Source organism: Dermacentor silvarum, chromosome 1 (assembly GCF_013339745.2).
Source record: "Dermacentor silvarum isolate Dsil-2018 chromosome 1, BIME_Dsil_1.4, whole genome shotgun sequence".
Classification (NCBI taxonomy): domain Eukaryota; kingdom Metazoa; phylum Arthropoda; class Arachnida; order Ixodida; family Ixodidae; genus Dermacentor; species Dermacentor silvarum.
Window position 1 is genome coordinate 259,026,646 of NC_051154.1, and position 16,792 is coordinate 259,043,437.

The 16,792-nt window shown below is 46.1% G+C and overlaps 1 protein-coding gene across 1 annotated transcript in view; it reads right to left on the minus strand.

The window, feature by feature from the left end:
* LOC119437090 (nose resistant to fluoxetine protein 6-like) overlaps positions 1 to 16,792 on the minus strand; it is a 95,290-nt gene that overhangs the window by 11,506 nt on the left and 66,992 nt on the right. The window contains exons 8-9 of the mRNA XM_037704167.2: positions 15,001 to 15,094; positions 5,258 to 5,344 (exon numbers count right to left, since the gene is read on the minus strand). Of these exons, the coding sequence (XP_037560095.1) occupies positions 5,258 to 5,344; positions 15,001 to 15,094 (181 nt within the window). The remainder of the gene's footprint in view (positions 1 to 5,257; positions 5,345 to 15,000; positions 15,095 to 16,792) is intronic.

A 16,792-nucleotide genomic window follows, 5' to 3' on the forward strand; every position in this document is an offset into this window, starting at 1 on the left:
ACTGTTGGCATCTAGGTGACGCTAAGATTTGTGTGTAAGCAGCGTTTCAAACTGTTCATGCGATTCTTTTCTGTTGCGTTGCTGATAAGGGGCATATACCCAGTTGCAGATACCCAATAGCCCCTGAATGGCGTAGGCCAAATATAAAAATTGTTTAAGTCAATCCAAGAAACCGTTGCATATCATGCACTATTCCATTAAGAGTTCTAGCTGTGCACTAAAATTAAGGGATGTCAATGATCCGAGATTATAAGTTTTTTTTGTCGTGATTTGTTGTTTATGAGGCAGAACAGAACTGCACTAACTGGCACTACTTTGCTGGTCAAAATTCCGTCCTATATACGCGTATAACATGGCAAGAAACTACAGATTCTTGGGGATGAATGATTCTCTTTAAAAACACCACGGCGACACACGCGAGGGAGGCAGGCTTTCATGAGCCTCTCACTAAGATTGCGCATTTCAAGCGCAGATCATATGGGGACGGTTTTCATAGATTGATCACAACGCACACCTTTTGCGGAGGAGGCAAGACAGATGACGTCACACGCATGGAGGCGCCTAAGAAATAGCCTGCTGCAGCGCAACCAACTCCCCTGACACGAATGCGTGCAGTGCCGCCTGTGCAAATGCTGCGCGCATCAAGAGGAGAAGAAGCAAAGAACACTGAAGGAGAAATCAGGGAGGTCAACCAGACGCACCTCTGGTTTGCTGCCCTACGCAAGTGAAAGGAGTTTAGGGGATGAGAAGAAAGAAGGGATAGAAAACGCTAGGTGTCGCTTCGTCGGGAGGGGCACATCTCAACTGCAGCTGCTCACTGAGATCTGTCTACTTCGGGATCTGTATTAGCGCACGCGTCGCTTTCTGAGCTTGTGAGCTATGCGGCCACGCCCCAAGTACTTTTGTCACCGTTAGCGGTCTTGAACGCAGGGGATCTAACGTGTGGGGAGTAGAAGGCGTGGCTCATCATAGCGTGGACAGACACAGAGGAGATGTTCCATAGACTTGTCCCAGCCGCAACTGTCGCAAGAAGGTGCGTCACTCATCCGAACGAGAAATGAATCGGTCATCTTAGAAGAGAAGGGAGAAAAAAAATAGGAGGCGGGATGGTGACGTAAACGTCACGTGGGCACTCTGTCGGACATGTGAGGAAGACAGCACATGAATGTCGCTTGGGGGAGCTGCTCCTGAATCTCTATTGCGGCGAGGGTGTACATGTGCATCTCGCATATTCGCGCCAAGGCTTCCCTAGCTCAGAACTGTGTCGGCTACTCCAAAACTCTTTGTAAATAATCTTGCTGTTGAACGCTCCCTGGACAGCGCAATTTACAACTTCAGGTGCATAACCAAAATTTCCGATGGGTCCGTTTAACGAGCCGCTGAAGTGCCATAGTATGAAAGCGTTTCCGAGATTTTGAACTTGTTTGTCCGAGTAATGCAGTGCAGGATTCTCCGACGGAAAGTGATTAACTTAATAGCGAAGCTGTTCATTAACAGGCGTTACTTCAGTTTTTTGAAGTGCTGGACCGATACAGGAAGTCCAAGAGTTGCGCAACATTGAGTACTGCAATGCGCACGAGAGAAAATAATGGTATCGGGATGAAAGCGTATCGGTGAATGTATAGATTTTTGAAGCTTTCACGGTTATTAACCGTCTCAAAATGAACTTGCAGTGTTTCCGAGAAGCGCAGCGCATTTCTTGTTTTTGGGCCCAAGGCGTTGTTGTTTCACTCAGTTCTTGTGTCGAGTAAATATTCCGCGCGCGTCTGTATGGACTTCGTAAAAAAAAAAAAAAGACAACCGCAGCGCAACACCAACCTAGTACTCCGCGTCGCGACGAAGTCCGTGTACCGACTTCTTTCTGGAGCTACATAACCATGAGTTATTAATTAACGAAACGTACTCTTCGTCGTGACCAGTTTCACTGCTCCTTAGTAAAAATCTGACCCTGGATGTTATAAGCGTGTTGGGAATCGGTAATATTCTGGAGGGACAATATTAATGACGGTAACATGACGATGTCACCATTATGCAGGGAAGGCAACTATGTATAAGCAGGTATTTAGGACGTAAAAAATGTACAAACATTTGTCTAGTGCTTGACTACACCAAACTTATGTATGTGCAATATAACCGACGAAGCACAGAACTACGCTCGAGTATGTGTTAATTTTCACAAGGTTGTGACTGGTTGGTAGTTTCTCATTTTGTTTATCTTTCAGTGCTTATCAACAGGCGTTATAATTAATTTTTTCATTATGGTTAGAATTTCGGCGGTTGTGAGGATCCCATTCACAATAAAAGTTGACAGTCACTTTAGCATACGCCAATGAAGATGAAGGCGAAAGCCTGGGCGCTCACGAGACACTCATTAAATTACTTGACATTCAGATTCGAAGTGCGTTGTTACTTCCTATTACTTGTTTTCTGCCACCAAAGTTCGTGGGTTCGAATCCCACCAAAGGTCGTGGTTTCCAGTGCCCTAATTAACATTATCCTAATTCAGGTAGAGTTAATTAAGGCACTCGAATTCACTACCTTTGTTGGTGGCACCATGGTGGCACCCACCAACACACATGGTGGCTCTATGAGTCATTCGAATGCATTGTTACTTCCTATCGCTTTCTCCCACCATGTCGAGGGTTCGACTCACACCAAAAAGACCATGGGTTCTACATCCTTAATTAACTCTATCTTGATTAACTGTGCCCTAATTAGCATTGCCTTAAGTAACACCAAAGGTCGCGCGGTTGAGTGCCTTAATGAACTCTTTCTTAATTAACTGTGCCTTAATTAACTTTGCTTAATCAATAGTGGCACCATAAATTTTGGAGCCATTAAATTTCCCGGACGGTCAAATTTTCGACCCATGAGCCATCTAAGGCTTTCGCCTTATTACGTATGGCGTTAGCTAATTTGCGCATATTACGAAAAATGTCTCGATGTCTAATATTATCATGACCAGCTGGTTTACTCGTATTACGTGCAATGTGGTGCACGCGGACTACATGGAGGTGTCGTAGTAACCACCTCGTAGCGCGCACTAACTTTCTATAACCCGCGGTAACTCTAATGGTCCACCGGTTATCCATCCTATTATATCTACAATGTGCTCTATTTTTCATTATAGCGGTATTCCGCTGCATCTTCACCCTGAGACAATCTTTTGTGGATATTTGAGCTGCTCATGAACAGTGTCCTCTCCTCCCATCACTGGCTGCCAATGTCGGCCGTGAGGGCGGACAGCCGCAATAAAGAAATAGAGCATGTAACGAGGTAAGCTCAGGCACACCTTTAACGTTGTTATATCGATGTTTTACTCTATATATGACGGAATTGCTTTGTGAAAACAGGTTTTTTAAACGATGGACAAATTTAAGTCAGGATGCTTTTCTCAGTACTCATTCCTTTAAGCACGGTAGGCATACATGGGTGAGCGGCTACCGCAACCCGCAAGCTAATTAAATATGACTGATTGTTTAATAAAAACTTTCTTCAATGTATTGACGCCCTGCTGTGATGGCAGTGTTGCAGAAAGAAAATGTGATAACTGAGAACATATATACAGGGTGTCCCGACAATAATGCACCAAGATTGAAAAATATGCAAATGCCACATAGCTGGACTGATCCAGGGTAATGTTGTTCGCCGTCGCTTGGAGATACTCAGATTATTTTGCGCATGCCGCCGAATTACATTATTAGTCCTAATTAATTCATCAACTCTTGAAATATTATATTTAGATGAAAAGTGTCAATGAGAAAATTGTAGAACAACATGAAAAACTCCCGATACAGCTTTCTGTTGCTCAATATGTGCTACATAAAAGTGTTTTTGAGAGCGTAAAGAAGCCCGAGAATACACGCAAAGTGCCTCGAGAGGTCAGTCGCGCGGCAATTTTGGGTGTATTCGCGGGCTTCTTTCATGCGAATATATATATATATATATATATATATATATATATAGAAAAAACTTGGCTGCATTCCTGGTTGGCTTTATATGGTCTTGATTATATATATACTCTTAGAGTAATATAAGTTGCAACCAAAGCAACCAAAACTTGGTATAGGCTTGCAACCAAAACGCTTAGCAGCGGCCGATGTCAGAATTCGCGCTATAATTAATGAAACGGATTATACCAATTCAATGTATTTATTATTTAACGGCTTATGAAGCCGGTCAGTGGTAAAGGGTTGTTCACTTAGTTGGAATTCCACCTTTTTCCACCACCTTTTTTAAAACATCCTACGAAATGTATATGTTGTTTCAGCTAGTATGTTTGCGCAATGGCGTAAAAATGCACGAAACACATTAACCGAACAGGAATCCATTTCATGGCGCATTTTGAGTCCTTATATCTGAAAGCTGGTGCTACGAACACGGTTTCTAGCAAAACGTTATGCTTTGAGTATTGGCCACTTTAGCTTTGCGATTATAACATGCTCCCTGAAGTGACTAATTATAAAGATTCAGTTAAAATGAAAATGTTTAATTAGAAATCGCATTGATTATCGCGCAAATTTTGATGCCACAGCTGCCATAAATTGTCAGAAAAGGGAACTGTCGATGTTTGCTAATAAAGTAATAGTTTTTAACGAGTACAATAAGCCTGCACTGCTAACTGGCTAGTGCCCAGTTAGCAGGAATTAACTTTGAATTGAAGAATATTCAAATATACGTGCCACAGAAAAAAAAAGAACTGAAGGACGCTTAAGCTTCACCTTTATTAGTGGAACGCGATAGCATTCAAATATCCCTGACTGCTTATCAGGCTTCCCGGCACCTGCCGCTTTCTTTTTTCTCCACCTTCGCCTCCGCGCGCCGCTGCCGAGGAGGAGAGCGCCGTCTGGATGGTGTTTTTGCAAGGAAATGACTGGGGCGCGCCGCTGTATCAATGGTAGAAATGCTGGAAAAGGGGTTCGTATTTGAGTTCCACGTAACAGAATTATGTTTTCTCGTATATTCAAATTACAATCCGACGCTGTCATGCGTTTAGGTTGTGGTTAAGTCGTACTTTACGATTTTTCTGACGCATTTTACTTGGAGAAATTCAATTAGTTCACTAACGCCTCTGCGCCACGCGGAGGGCCTGGGAGGTCGGGGTGGTTCGGGATGAATTTCTCGGCCGCGTACTCCAATGCCGACACCGACGCCCGATTTTCTGCGTTATCACATTAAAATGAACAGGGCTACCGTGCTACCGTACAGCTCTGTACTTCTGTTTATCCGCGCACACTTCCTTCTATGCCAAACTTACCTGATCAATCTTCGAATTACAGCAAACAGGAATATGACGATTCCAGTCCGTTTCTGCTTGCATACTATTGCAGCTAGAAGAAATCCACTGCAGGAAGGGACGGGGTTGGGTGGGTGAGGGGCATAAGGAGAATAAAAACCAGCACAGTTCTCAGTTAGATCAAGTCAGGCAAATTTTTAGTGGCACGAGCACCGAGTGACACTCTTGTTTATTGCGCAGGAACTTCTGGTTAGGGACAGACTTCCGGTTTGTCACAGAGGTGGGACGAAATTAAAAATAAATTATCAAAAAAATAAAAAACAGGTAGATATCGATAGCTCTACTCATGATTGATGATTGATATGACATCAGATCACAGATTTAGTACAGGAAAGAGCTAATTGAGAGTCAAGAATAATGAGAAACAATTAGGGAAAGTTTAATTGTCGTACACCAAAGCACACAATCGTACACTTTAGACACCCACCGCATCAGTAAAGGTTCCCGTGAAACTCCAAGACGAGAAGTGATGTTATCAGTGACGTCACACTTAAACCAGGGGTACCCGCTTATTACTAATTAAAATAAAAATAGGGGCAGCTTCACAATAGTGGTGCGAAGACTGGGCAACCAGGGAAGCTGGCGACTCCACCTAGCTTTAGGTTGGTTCCGCCAAGTTTTTGCGAGGTTATGCTTCGAGACTTGGCCATGTTTTTCGCAAGAACATCCCGGAATCATCAACAGCCCAAGGAGCAACGAACACTCGGTCATTAAAGTATCTGGACGCTTCTGGACACTCAAACGCTTTTGCTTGGTTTCGCGGGCTCGTAATGAGGAAGCGCGGCGGCTTTCGCGCCGCACTTCCTCTTCTTCGGGAGTGACGCTCTTATTCGGCCGCCCCATCTTCTCGGCGATGTGCTCGGTGCGGAGACGGTGGGACTTTTGTGACGCCACGGTGGCGACACGGCGCTACATATCCCGTGGGCCGGCGCAGTGACGTCATGGCTTAGCTCCGCGTCTGGGCAGCCACGGTAACCAATGCGAACGACGCGGTGGCGTCATGGCTCGGCAAAGCTAAGGCGAAGCGATGCGGCGCGCGCGATGACGTCACGGATGACGCAGCTGTGGCGAGGCTGGGCGCGGTCGGCGCAACTGGGGCGAAGTGTTGCTAGGCGACGCATGGTGACGTCATCGTCAGGCGGAGGTTTTGCCAGCCCCAGGAAAGTAAAGATAGTTTCGGTTTCAATGAACATGCGCGCTCCTAGTGGTTGCCGGACATCCTAAGTTATTTTTCTGATTTTTCTTCTGGTGAATTTTAAATCGGGCGAAGCGCGGGAAGTGGTCGCCCGATTGTGCGTCCGTCGAGCTTGCCTCCGCTCACCCTTGCCACTCGCTCTGCGATAGCACAAGTCAGATCGCGCTTGGTCGTCTACTTTGGTTTTCGTCCCAAGTGTGAAGATGGGAAAGATAAGACAGAGAAGCTTGATCAGGCGTGCAATGAACGGAAGACGCAGGAAACCAGGTCAACCTAAAGTCACTATATAGAAAATGTACTGCCATCTACTCTTTCCTCCGCCGTCTCCTCTCCAAAAGCGCTTGGTTTTTTCTTTACTTTTTGCTTGCGAAAGCAAGTCGACGGTGGCGCCCCTAGAAAGTCCACGTTGAAGCTTTCACGCCGGGCGCGTGCCGACGCCGCCGCCGGCGACTGCGGCTGCGCAGAGTGACTTTCAACATGGCTATGAGGCGGGAAAAAAAAACAAAATATGAAGAAGTGAAAACGCGCGCTATCATCGTCCAATCGGTGATAAAGGAGAGAGAGAAGTGGCATTGATCAAAGGATGGCGGTACTTTTCTTATACGGGGACTTAAGGTCAACCAAGCATTAGACGAAGATGGCTAAATCTGGACATCACATGTGTTGCGCGGCTCTGTGGTGTTCGAACACCGGGAATTCCAGTTCTGCGAAGTTTTTCAGGTTTCCTAATGACCACGGGTAAACACAAGTATTTCACTCTATTTTCCGAGCAGGTATTCATTTTGCATGAGTAAACCAGTTCTGTGCAAGCCTGAGTGGACTGACATAAAAGCAGTGTCGCTCGACTCATTCGTCATGACGGCAGCCCATCTGTTGCCAGTGAAATACTTGTAATGAAGGGTTGGAGTGCGTGTTATTGGACTATACATTTTGTTCACTCTTCGTCGACATGCACAGCCAAGGTTAAAAAAAGAAAAGAAAGAAAGACGCAGCAGTGGTGGTTTGTAATTTTCGCATTGGTTTGGATCTTCTGGAATCTATTTGCACTCATTATGTACAAATTTCCGTTGTGAATGAAAATTGCTTCTGTAGATTGTCACTTTCGCACTGCGTGGAGGTCAGCCTTTTTCCAGTACCGAATGTGTGAATAAAAACAAAAGCGTTCAACTTTTACTTGTGTTGAGTTTTGGCTGGCCGAGACATCGGCTAGATTTAGTTGATCCACTTCACAACACATGAACAAAATTAACGATTGATGGTACCAGGAAGTTATTTTCTCTATGCTGCCCCCACTATATCTGTGAACTAGTTGAAGTGTAGCCCTAAACGTAACCGCAAATTAGGACCTTTAAAGCGACTACTTTCACGAAATGACGAAATGTAATATATTACCCGTAAATATGGGTAATTAACAACGCTTCGCTATATATATATTCTTCATTATAATTGCTTGGCACTGGCGCGTAAGAGCAATGTCCCAGTGGTTTTGAAAATGAATAGCAGCTTGCGAGGTAGACCTGGTAGGAAGAAAGCGCTTCCTAATACACGACACACTGCAGCCGGTTCTGCTAGGCGATTTGGCCAATGTCGCCGCACGGCCAACGTACCTACAAGAGAGCACGAACACCGTCCGCTTGCATGCGAAGTGGGAAAGGAGGGCTTCAGCGGCAACCATCCTCCACCCGGCTGCGCGCCCTCTCCCTCTACCTTCTGACTTCATCAGTGACGTTATTGAGGCATTGTTTTACTAGTGAATTATTTCCAGTAGGATATCTGGCAGCCGCCAGTGGTGGAAGCGGCGCTGCCGCTGCGTATCGGCATGGGACCGAGCGTCCTATGGGAGGTATAGGGAGTTTCCGGTCCCTGCTTGAGCCGTGGTACGTGAACGACGTCACTGGACGGAAGGCTAAGTAGCAATATCGCATTGTATTTACTGCAACCGAGACAGAGATATCATTGATGAACACGGGAGGTACTTTCATGGTCACGTGTCTAGTTTGCCATCAGAAGAAGAGGGAAAGCGAAACCACGTAATAACAAATGCACACACCATCAGGCCCTAACAATTTCACAATACCACACACGTTTTCTTTTTCTTTTTTATTTTTTTGACCATATCCTCTCCCCCAAGCCAACGAAGTGTGGTCTCCCTCGGTGGAGGGGATCTCCGGCTTGCTTATTTTGTCGCAGTTCCGCAGTTTCGCCCGAAAGGCGAAGCATGGATTTGGATAGCAAATTATTAGGCAGCTATAGTGTCACACACACCGTGAACGAGGCGCCAACGCCGGGCCAAATTCCAAAGTCGGCTTATCGGATTCCGAAAATAACAAAAGCAAGGACAATTAATAAGGGGCCCTCTGGTGCGCCAGCAAACACCGGTTGTGGTTCAAAGACCGAGTCATAGCCCAGAGTTGTCAAAACACAACAAAATATATTCTTCAAACAAGGCAGTTACATACACACGTGCACACTTAGGCTAGACACATCACAATACAATTCAGATGGGTATTAACAAAACACTGGAAATAATTACCAACCACTAAGAATTCAACACGTAAAGTACAGAATGTATAGGAACAAAACGTGTCCAATCGTATTCACCCGTGCTGGTCTTGAGCTGGAAGATCTCGGCGTAGGTTGAGGCAAATCTCGAAGGAGGAACTTCTGCCGGAAATGCAGACGCTCGATGAACTCGTCGGCTAGCTTGCCGGGGAATCCCATTCTTCCGCAGACGCTCGGTCTTCAGGTCACATCTCTTCGCCGGCGCGGTCTGATCCCCCTTCCGATTCATTGATCCCCCTTCCGATTTCATTGCCTTCGCCGGCGCTTCCGGAACCTTCGGTCGGAGTTGTGATCCCGTAGCATGAACAAAGCCTGGGAGTCTTCTAGGCGTTTCCCGCGTTTTCGACGGTGGCTGTCGGAGCGTCGTCGCGCAAGCCGGGTTGCCGTCCTCTCTCTCTCTGCTCGCCGGGTGAGAGGGTGTTTCGATGCGCTCTTTAGATTATGCGCGCTTTTGTGGCATATAGACAATCAGATTAGTAGTTTTGATCAGCTGTATAAACTGCTGTAAACAATTCTCTTACTGACTAAATTAACAAGCACGGTGTCACGAATAGACAGGCAAACATGAACACATTTCACTCGATTGCCGCGGACACGCGCTGTCAAAACGCCGACATGAAGAGCGGCTGCAGCGGTAGCGAATTCTCCTTCATGCTGCCTCTCGCTTCAACGCGAACTAGGCACGCGATAACAAAGCGCATACGGAGCCATCAGGTATCTCTTGGCGGCTCGCCTTCGATTCCACCGCAGGTTGCCTCCAAGATGGGACGCGCGCGCAGTCGCGGCCTCAGTAGAAGCGGAGATGCGCCCAGTGGTGCCCCCTTTCCACCCCTCCCGCTTCTATCGCGCGCACATCTATCGCACTCGAACTTTATTGACCCTTTTCGCGGCGATCTTGTGGGCGCTGCCATGTTTGATCACGTGGTGACGCCTCCATTGCTTGCCTCAACTGCCTCCGTAGCCTCCTTGTTTACTATGGAAGTGTATGACGCCGGCGCGGCTTAGAAAGCCTCTGTTTTCCGAGATATCGTAGACGGTGACTAGGTGGACGACACGAAGTTTTGATCACAGCTTCAGAGAACATGCAAAAAGCGCTTTCGGAGCTGATTAAGATACGTCCAAACCGCGCAAGCAGCATATTGCTGCTTGGTCTAAAAGCGGGGCTAAATATGTATTCCAAGCTATCCAAGCTTTCCGATTATGAATTCAGTCAGGATTAGTGCGTTTTGCTCTTTGTTCTTTATTCGGCAAACTATTTTGAAGCAGTGGCTTGTCAGTTTCTGACTCAGTGAAGATCCTCGGTACGGCCACTATCTGATTATTTTTGCCTAATCGCTCGCGGGTGTGCTCAGTTCCAATACATTTGTCCTTGCTGCGCACAAATCTTAAAACGTAGCTGTTTTGTACATTGTAATACCTTGTAGCCAAATATATATTACAGCTAGTAACTCGCTTACTCTTGCGGACCGTCACGAAACATTCAGCTTCGACCATTCGTGCGCCATAGGTGTTGTCCGTCATTTATTGTGCGTATACAGTGCGCATATATTAAAGTGTGCGCCCACTCACTCATTCTTGATACGTCGGCGATAGAGTGGGCGTAAGTTTTCCTGCCATTTGGGACAGATGTGCATAGATAACGTGCGCGAAACTTAACTATGACAGGAAGCGGCGCTACTCCCTTTGTCATTGTTTAGCTAGTGGTACTCACTCTTGCCGACGTTCTGGGGATGAAGCCCTTTCTTTGAAGGTTAGCGATACAAGGCTGGCAGATGAGCAAATTTCCTGTATCCGCGAGGAAAGCCGTACATCACGAAGTGCCGGTAACACGTTCGGACAGTTGCAGCAGCGGTTCGCGAACTTGGCCACACAGATTCATTCTATTCCTTAACATGCCAGTCACTATTTTTGCAGCCAACTATTGCACACGTCTTCAATCCACATGATTCAATGTAGCATGATTGGAGCACAGTGCGTTAGCGAAAACTCAGTTGCATTTCCGACAGCTGATCGCACAGAAGCAAGGTAGAAGCGGTAATGGTTTCGTATTCGTGCGTGGTCGCTGAGGAGAGGTATGGCGCGCCGCCGTGAGCGCCATCTCGTTTTTCTAAAACAAACTGCTCCGCGAAAAGGGTCAATACGGAACCTCGCGACGACGCCGTTGCCGATGGCGACGACGACGGAGAAAATTAGATTGGAGGGTCCATGTAATTGCTATGGCAATACAATAGTCACACCCGGGCCAGCGCGGGCCTCCTTGTTTAACTTTTCTAGCGGTGTTTCCCGCGTTACCTTTCTCTCTCTCCTTCTCGCACTCGAGAAAGCGATCGACAACGGCTTCGAATCCGGCTGTTCTTGCGTCCTCCGCAAGGACTTTTGTAGTGTCGTGCACAGGGCACTCAGTGGCTACCCTTTCTTGTGCAGTGGATTACTTCTTTGTGGTGCATGCATTCAGCGTTTTTCTGTCGTTACATCAGAATGAAATGCTGGGCTGGTTTCTGCGGGCCAAAAGTGGAAATACAAGTGGCAAATATTGTGGAGAATACTGCATAAATATGCCGTGTGACCGATCTTCGGTGGGGCAGAGTCGGAGGATAAAATAAGAGACGAGGGATACACGAAATAAATGGCTTCGGAGGTTTCAAGAAAGCCACATTTCGATCCACTCTGTTCACTACAATGGCTGCAAATGGCGCTCTTTTGTCTCAAGGCAATAGTGATTAATTCCATTTACTTTAGGAGAAACACAAATGTCTATTCCCGAATACTACATATACGAAGAGAACATGCTAGCCACCACGGCGTCGAAAAAAAAAAGTCACCGACGATTACGATGCTTCCTAATGCGAAATTTCAGCTTCAGGTGGTTTAAATTCCACCGGTTGCGTCGCTCGTTGCTCAGAAAGAAAGCTTGAACACGGGAACGCGTGTCTCACGCGGAACGCGTTCTCATGCGCATTCTCTAGCGGCGGTTCGCGGGCGAAGTAGCGCATGCGCAGTGGGTCCAATGTACACGCAAGCACTTTATTTCCGTATATGGTATCGGTGGATGCGCTCGTAGTCTCGTGCGGCGCTCTGCTTTTCTCCTCACCCTTTCGCTATACTCTCCTCCTCTGCTTTCCGCTTCATGCTTTCACTATAACCTCCTCATCCACATTCCTCCTCGCGCTCTCTTCGCTATCGCCGTCTATCATGCCCCGCTGCGCTCCCCGTTCGCTATTTCATCCTTCGCTGTGCTCGTTCACTCGGTTACGCGGGACGCTGACGGCAACGCTTGCGGCAGGAACGGGCGCCTAAGAGCTACGCTCTAAAACGTATGAGCGCTTAGAATTGGCGAGCTGTTATCCATCTGTGTTGAAATTATTTTCAGATATGCATGCCGTTTACATACTCTGTGGATGTGAATTTATGCGGGTGATTTTGTTTTTCCCTTCTCTTGCAGCAGGCGGAAAAGCCACATCGAAGTCAAAAGGCCACGATGAAGAGAGAGAGAGAGATAGAGAAGAGAGGAAAGGCAGGGAGGTTAACGAGACGCACGTCCGGTTTGCTACCCTGTACTGGGGGAAGGGAGTATAGGGATGAAAAGAGAGAGAAAGGAGATAAAGAGAGCACGGTTTCGCGCACATTTGAAGCTTCGCACCAAGTCTACAGATGGTCACCAAGACCTGTCGACTTGAGGTATCGTAACAACGCTTTCGTTGCTTCCATCTATCCATGCATGTACGCTACGGTATCAACAGGACACTCCTGGCGAATTAAATAAATGCAGACGCAAAATACCTCGTGGTATTCGTTTACCGTGTAATATGTATATACCACACTATGTCCATATAATTCCGAAAAACAGGTGGCATCATGAATTAGAAATACCCTTCTAGAGAAATGACATAAGCTTGCTAATACGGGGCAACAGCTCAGATATAACAAATTATATATATATATATATATATATATATATATATATATATATATATATATAGGGTGTCCCAAGTGTAATGCACCAAGATATAAAAATACGCATATGCTACGTATCTGCACCGAACCAAAGTAAGGTTGTTTGCCGCTGCTTGGAGATCGATACTCCGATTATTTTTGGCATTCCGCCTAATGACATAATTCGTCTTAATTATTTATTCAACCTGTCAAATATTATAATTAGTTTAAAATGTTACTGAGAAAATTGTAGAGCCACACGAAAAACTCCCTATACAGCTTTCTGTTGCTCAATACGTGCCACTGAAAAGTGTTTTTCCGAGCATAGAAAGAAGCCCGTGAATACACGCAAAGTGCCTCGAGCGGCTAGTCGCGCGGCAATTTTGCGTATATTCGTGGGCTTCTTTCACGCTTGCAAAACACTTACACCCTCTCTCTCTCTCTCTCTCTCTCTCTATATATATATATATATATATATATATATATATATATATATATATATGTTCAAAACATGGGCGCTGTGACGTACTTGTGGTTCTCACAATCGCTTCTAGCGCTTACAGTACACAAAAGCATGGCCTTCGAGATGTGTTTTCCTTACTCCAAGGTAGTCGTCGTTATACTGTATATACAGGGTGTAAGTGCTTTCCGAGCGTGAAAGAAGGCCGCGAATATAGGCAAAATTGCCGCTCGATGTTGCGAAGTGCGAGGGTCCGAGCGACCACGAAGGTTCCATGGATGATGCCATGCCAGGTATCAGGAGAAGGAGAGGTCCCGACAGATCAGAAAAGGGTTTTATATACAAATGTACATCGTATATTACACGAAAGGCTCCAATATATTGGGACCAACTACATGCTAAAGTACTCGTATTTGCATGTCCGAGCGTTTAAATCTCCGAGCCCTACACAACATTCAAGCCCCGCTTTTTATCAGTTCATTTTACCCTTTCTCTCCTCGAGGGATTTCACTGTGGTTCTCCTAGGCCAATCACAGTCGTCGACCGTTCGCAATATCCCACCAATCATATGGCGCCGTTTCGCCGGCCTCCGCCTCCAATGTTGCTCAATCGCCCCGCATATACCAGGCAATGGGTGGCACCTTGGGAACCAAACGTCGAAGCTGTTCCCACAGAACTACTTGACATTGGCACTTCGGGAGAATCAGTGACCTCTCCATGACGGTCAGCTTGTCAATCAGAAGACTGGTCTTCGCGGAAGCTACTGCTGAGTCCCGTCGTAGAACGGGCGGATGCCGTTGCTTCACAGAAATATACCAAAGCGACGTTGCGGTTCTAGCGACGCACGAGGCTTATTTCTCATTACAGTCTGGGGTCTAACTGCTCCTCCATTAGTCCTGGGTGACGGTGACACTCCCCGGCCTCGAGAAACGATGAAGCGTGAACAGCACTCCACAGCTGCACGCCTGTCAGTGAGGCATCTATTGTCCAGAAGGACCGCCAGGCAGAACAGCGACTAGCCGCTCGAGGCACTTTGCGTGTATTCACGAGCTTCTTTCTACGTTCGGGAAAACATTTTGTGTTGCACGTATTGAACAACAGAAAGCTGTATCAGGAGTTTTTTATGTTGCTCTACAATTTTCTCAGTGACACCTTATCCTAGTTATAATATTTGTATTTGATATATATATATATATATATATATATATATATATATATATATATAATTTCATGAAGACGCGTGGTATATACTGGTGTCTGCCATATTTATGTATACGGCAGACACCCAAATACAGGTCATATGAGGCTTATTGTGATAATCGCCATATGAATACTTGGGCAGATATGATCATATATGGTTATGTATGTGAATGACCATATGGTTATGGTGTGAATGACCATATGAATGACCAAATGACCATATGGGTCATTTATGCCCTATTCTTTATATAGTCGTATCTCGATTTTTCCACGTAAAACCTTATATGAAATTTCTCTAAGGTGCTATTTTGACAGACAACAAGAAATCAAGACCAGAAGCGCTCCACTACCCACCTGAGAAAGAAGAAACTGTCGACGCTTATAAATCCGGCTGTTGCAATCATGCTGTGCCATTCATCAGCATATTTAACCAAGTTCGCCATGCGTGCTAGAGAGAAATAGAGAAATGCTGAAGTTTATGGAGGATATCATAATCACAAGGATGTGCATTGTGTAATTCTAGTAGGACGGTATTGGAAGTGTTTTAGAGCAGCCATTGTTCCCAAACCATATATATATTAAAGCGCTTGCGTTCTTTAGCTACTTCACCTACTTCGGATGAACTTCGTCCGATCTCGCACAAAAAAAATTGGCAGAACTCATCTCATGATGACTGTCGACGATAATGCGTTTAAATGCGACAAAACGAAGCCCGCGCGCGGCATCTGAAATGCAAGGCACGCCGGTGCGTGCGAACGCTGAGAAACGCGTCATGCGGCAGCCAGACTCCCCTCTCGCGCTCCTTTCTGTGCACGCTGCGCCATCTAGTGACGCTGCCGAGTAGTCCGCGTGTAGACTCCGAGACGAGAAGCGCGGCGCGTCGGTGCGTGGTAAGGCCGGGAATTGTTCCCTCGCTTGCCCGACACCCAGTGGCGCTCAGTAACCCAAGTTGGCTATAGGTTCATTGAAGAGTGGCACATACTCAATGCATTCACGGAGCAGCTCGCTAAAGCATTGCCCCAAAAGGCGTTCATTGAAAAGCGGCACCTACCGCGTGCATTTGTGGCGCAGCGTGCTAAAGCGTCGGGTTGCTGTCCTTGAGGAACCTTTGTGGCGTTGGTTAGGTTCCACCCAGGATCGATCGGAGAAATTCAAAGGCTTCTTTTTTGTCATTGTAGAGCGTCACATTCCCAGTCACCCAAGTTGGCATCGAAGAAGCTCATTGATGACCAGCAAAGACCGAGTGGCACATAGCCAGTGCTCTAAGTCGGCATCAGTGGTTCAAGGGGTTCAAGTTTGTACGACGGTTGATTTCGAACCCTGTTCCCTAAGCACAGAAGCCCGATGCGCTACCCATTCGACCATGGACTACCCAAGTAGGCGGGAAAACGGTTGGAGACAGAAACAGAGAGTTACCGGCCGGATTGTTTGTGAAGTACCCTAAGAATGCAAACACATTAAAAACGTGTTGTGGATATATATTGACAACTACGGCCACTGTATGTTCCCGAATAGACATCTTGCTGCTGACCGCAAGCTGGTCCTTAGGCAACTTTGGTAACTGGGAAGGTTCCACTGGGTAGGTGCTTATTTTTTGGTTATTGTCCCAGAATATATGTGCCACCGTGACAAGGGTATGAACTAACAATTTTAAATGTGCATTTAATTTGTCATAGAGCTTGCACCATCGAGCGCTGTTGCTTGATGGGAAGTTGCAGCCAGGATACTAGGGATAATTTGGATTGCTACAGGGTTTCAACTGGGGTTATGTGATTACAACAAACTATAATGTATCGTGGTACCATTTGACATTGTAGTTGGCAGCGAGATTGCCATTTCGTATGTCTGCTGATGTGCCCATAAAGTTTCGTAATTCACGGACAGCATACAGATATGAAGTAGGTTACACAAGGAAGCTATCACTGCATGACTGTGACAATCATCTTCGATGGTTTCTTGCGCATGTTTTTTTTTAAATTCTGTGCACAATTTTAACGCGCATGAAAGATGTGCATTGAACATACCTGTTACACCAACGAACGCGCACACACTAAGACAGAAGGTAGGCATGGAAACAACATTCATGTGGGGCGTAAAGTCATCAAGTTTAGCCTAGATTATTAGATCATAAATTTCACAACTATAG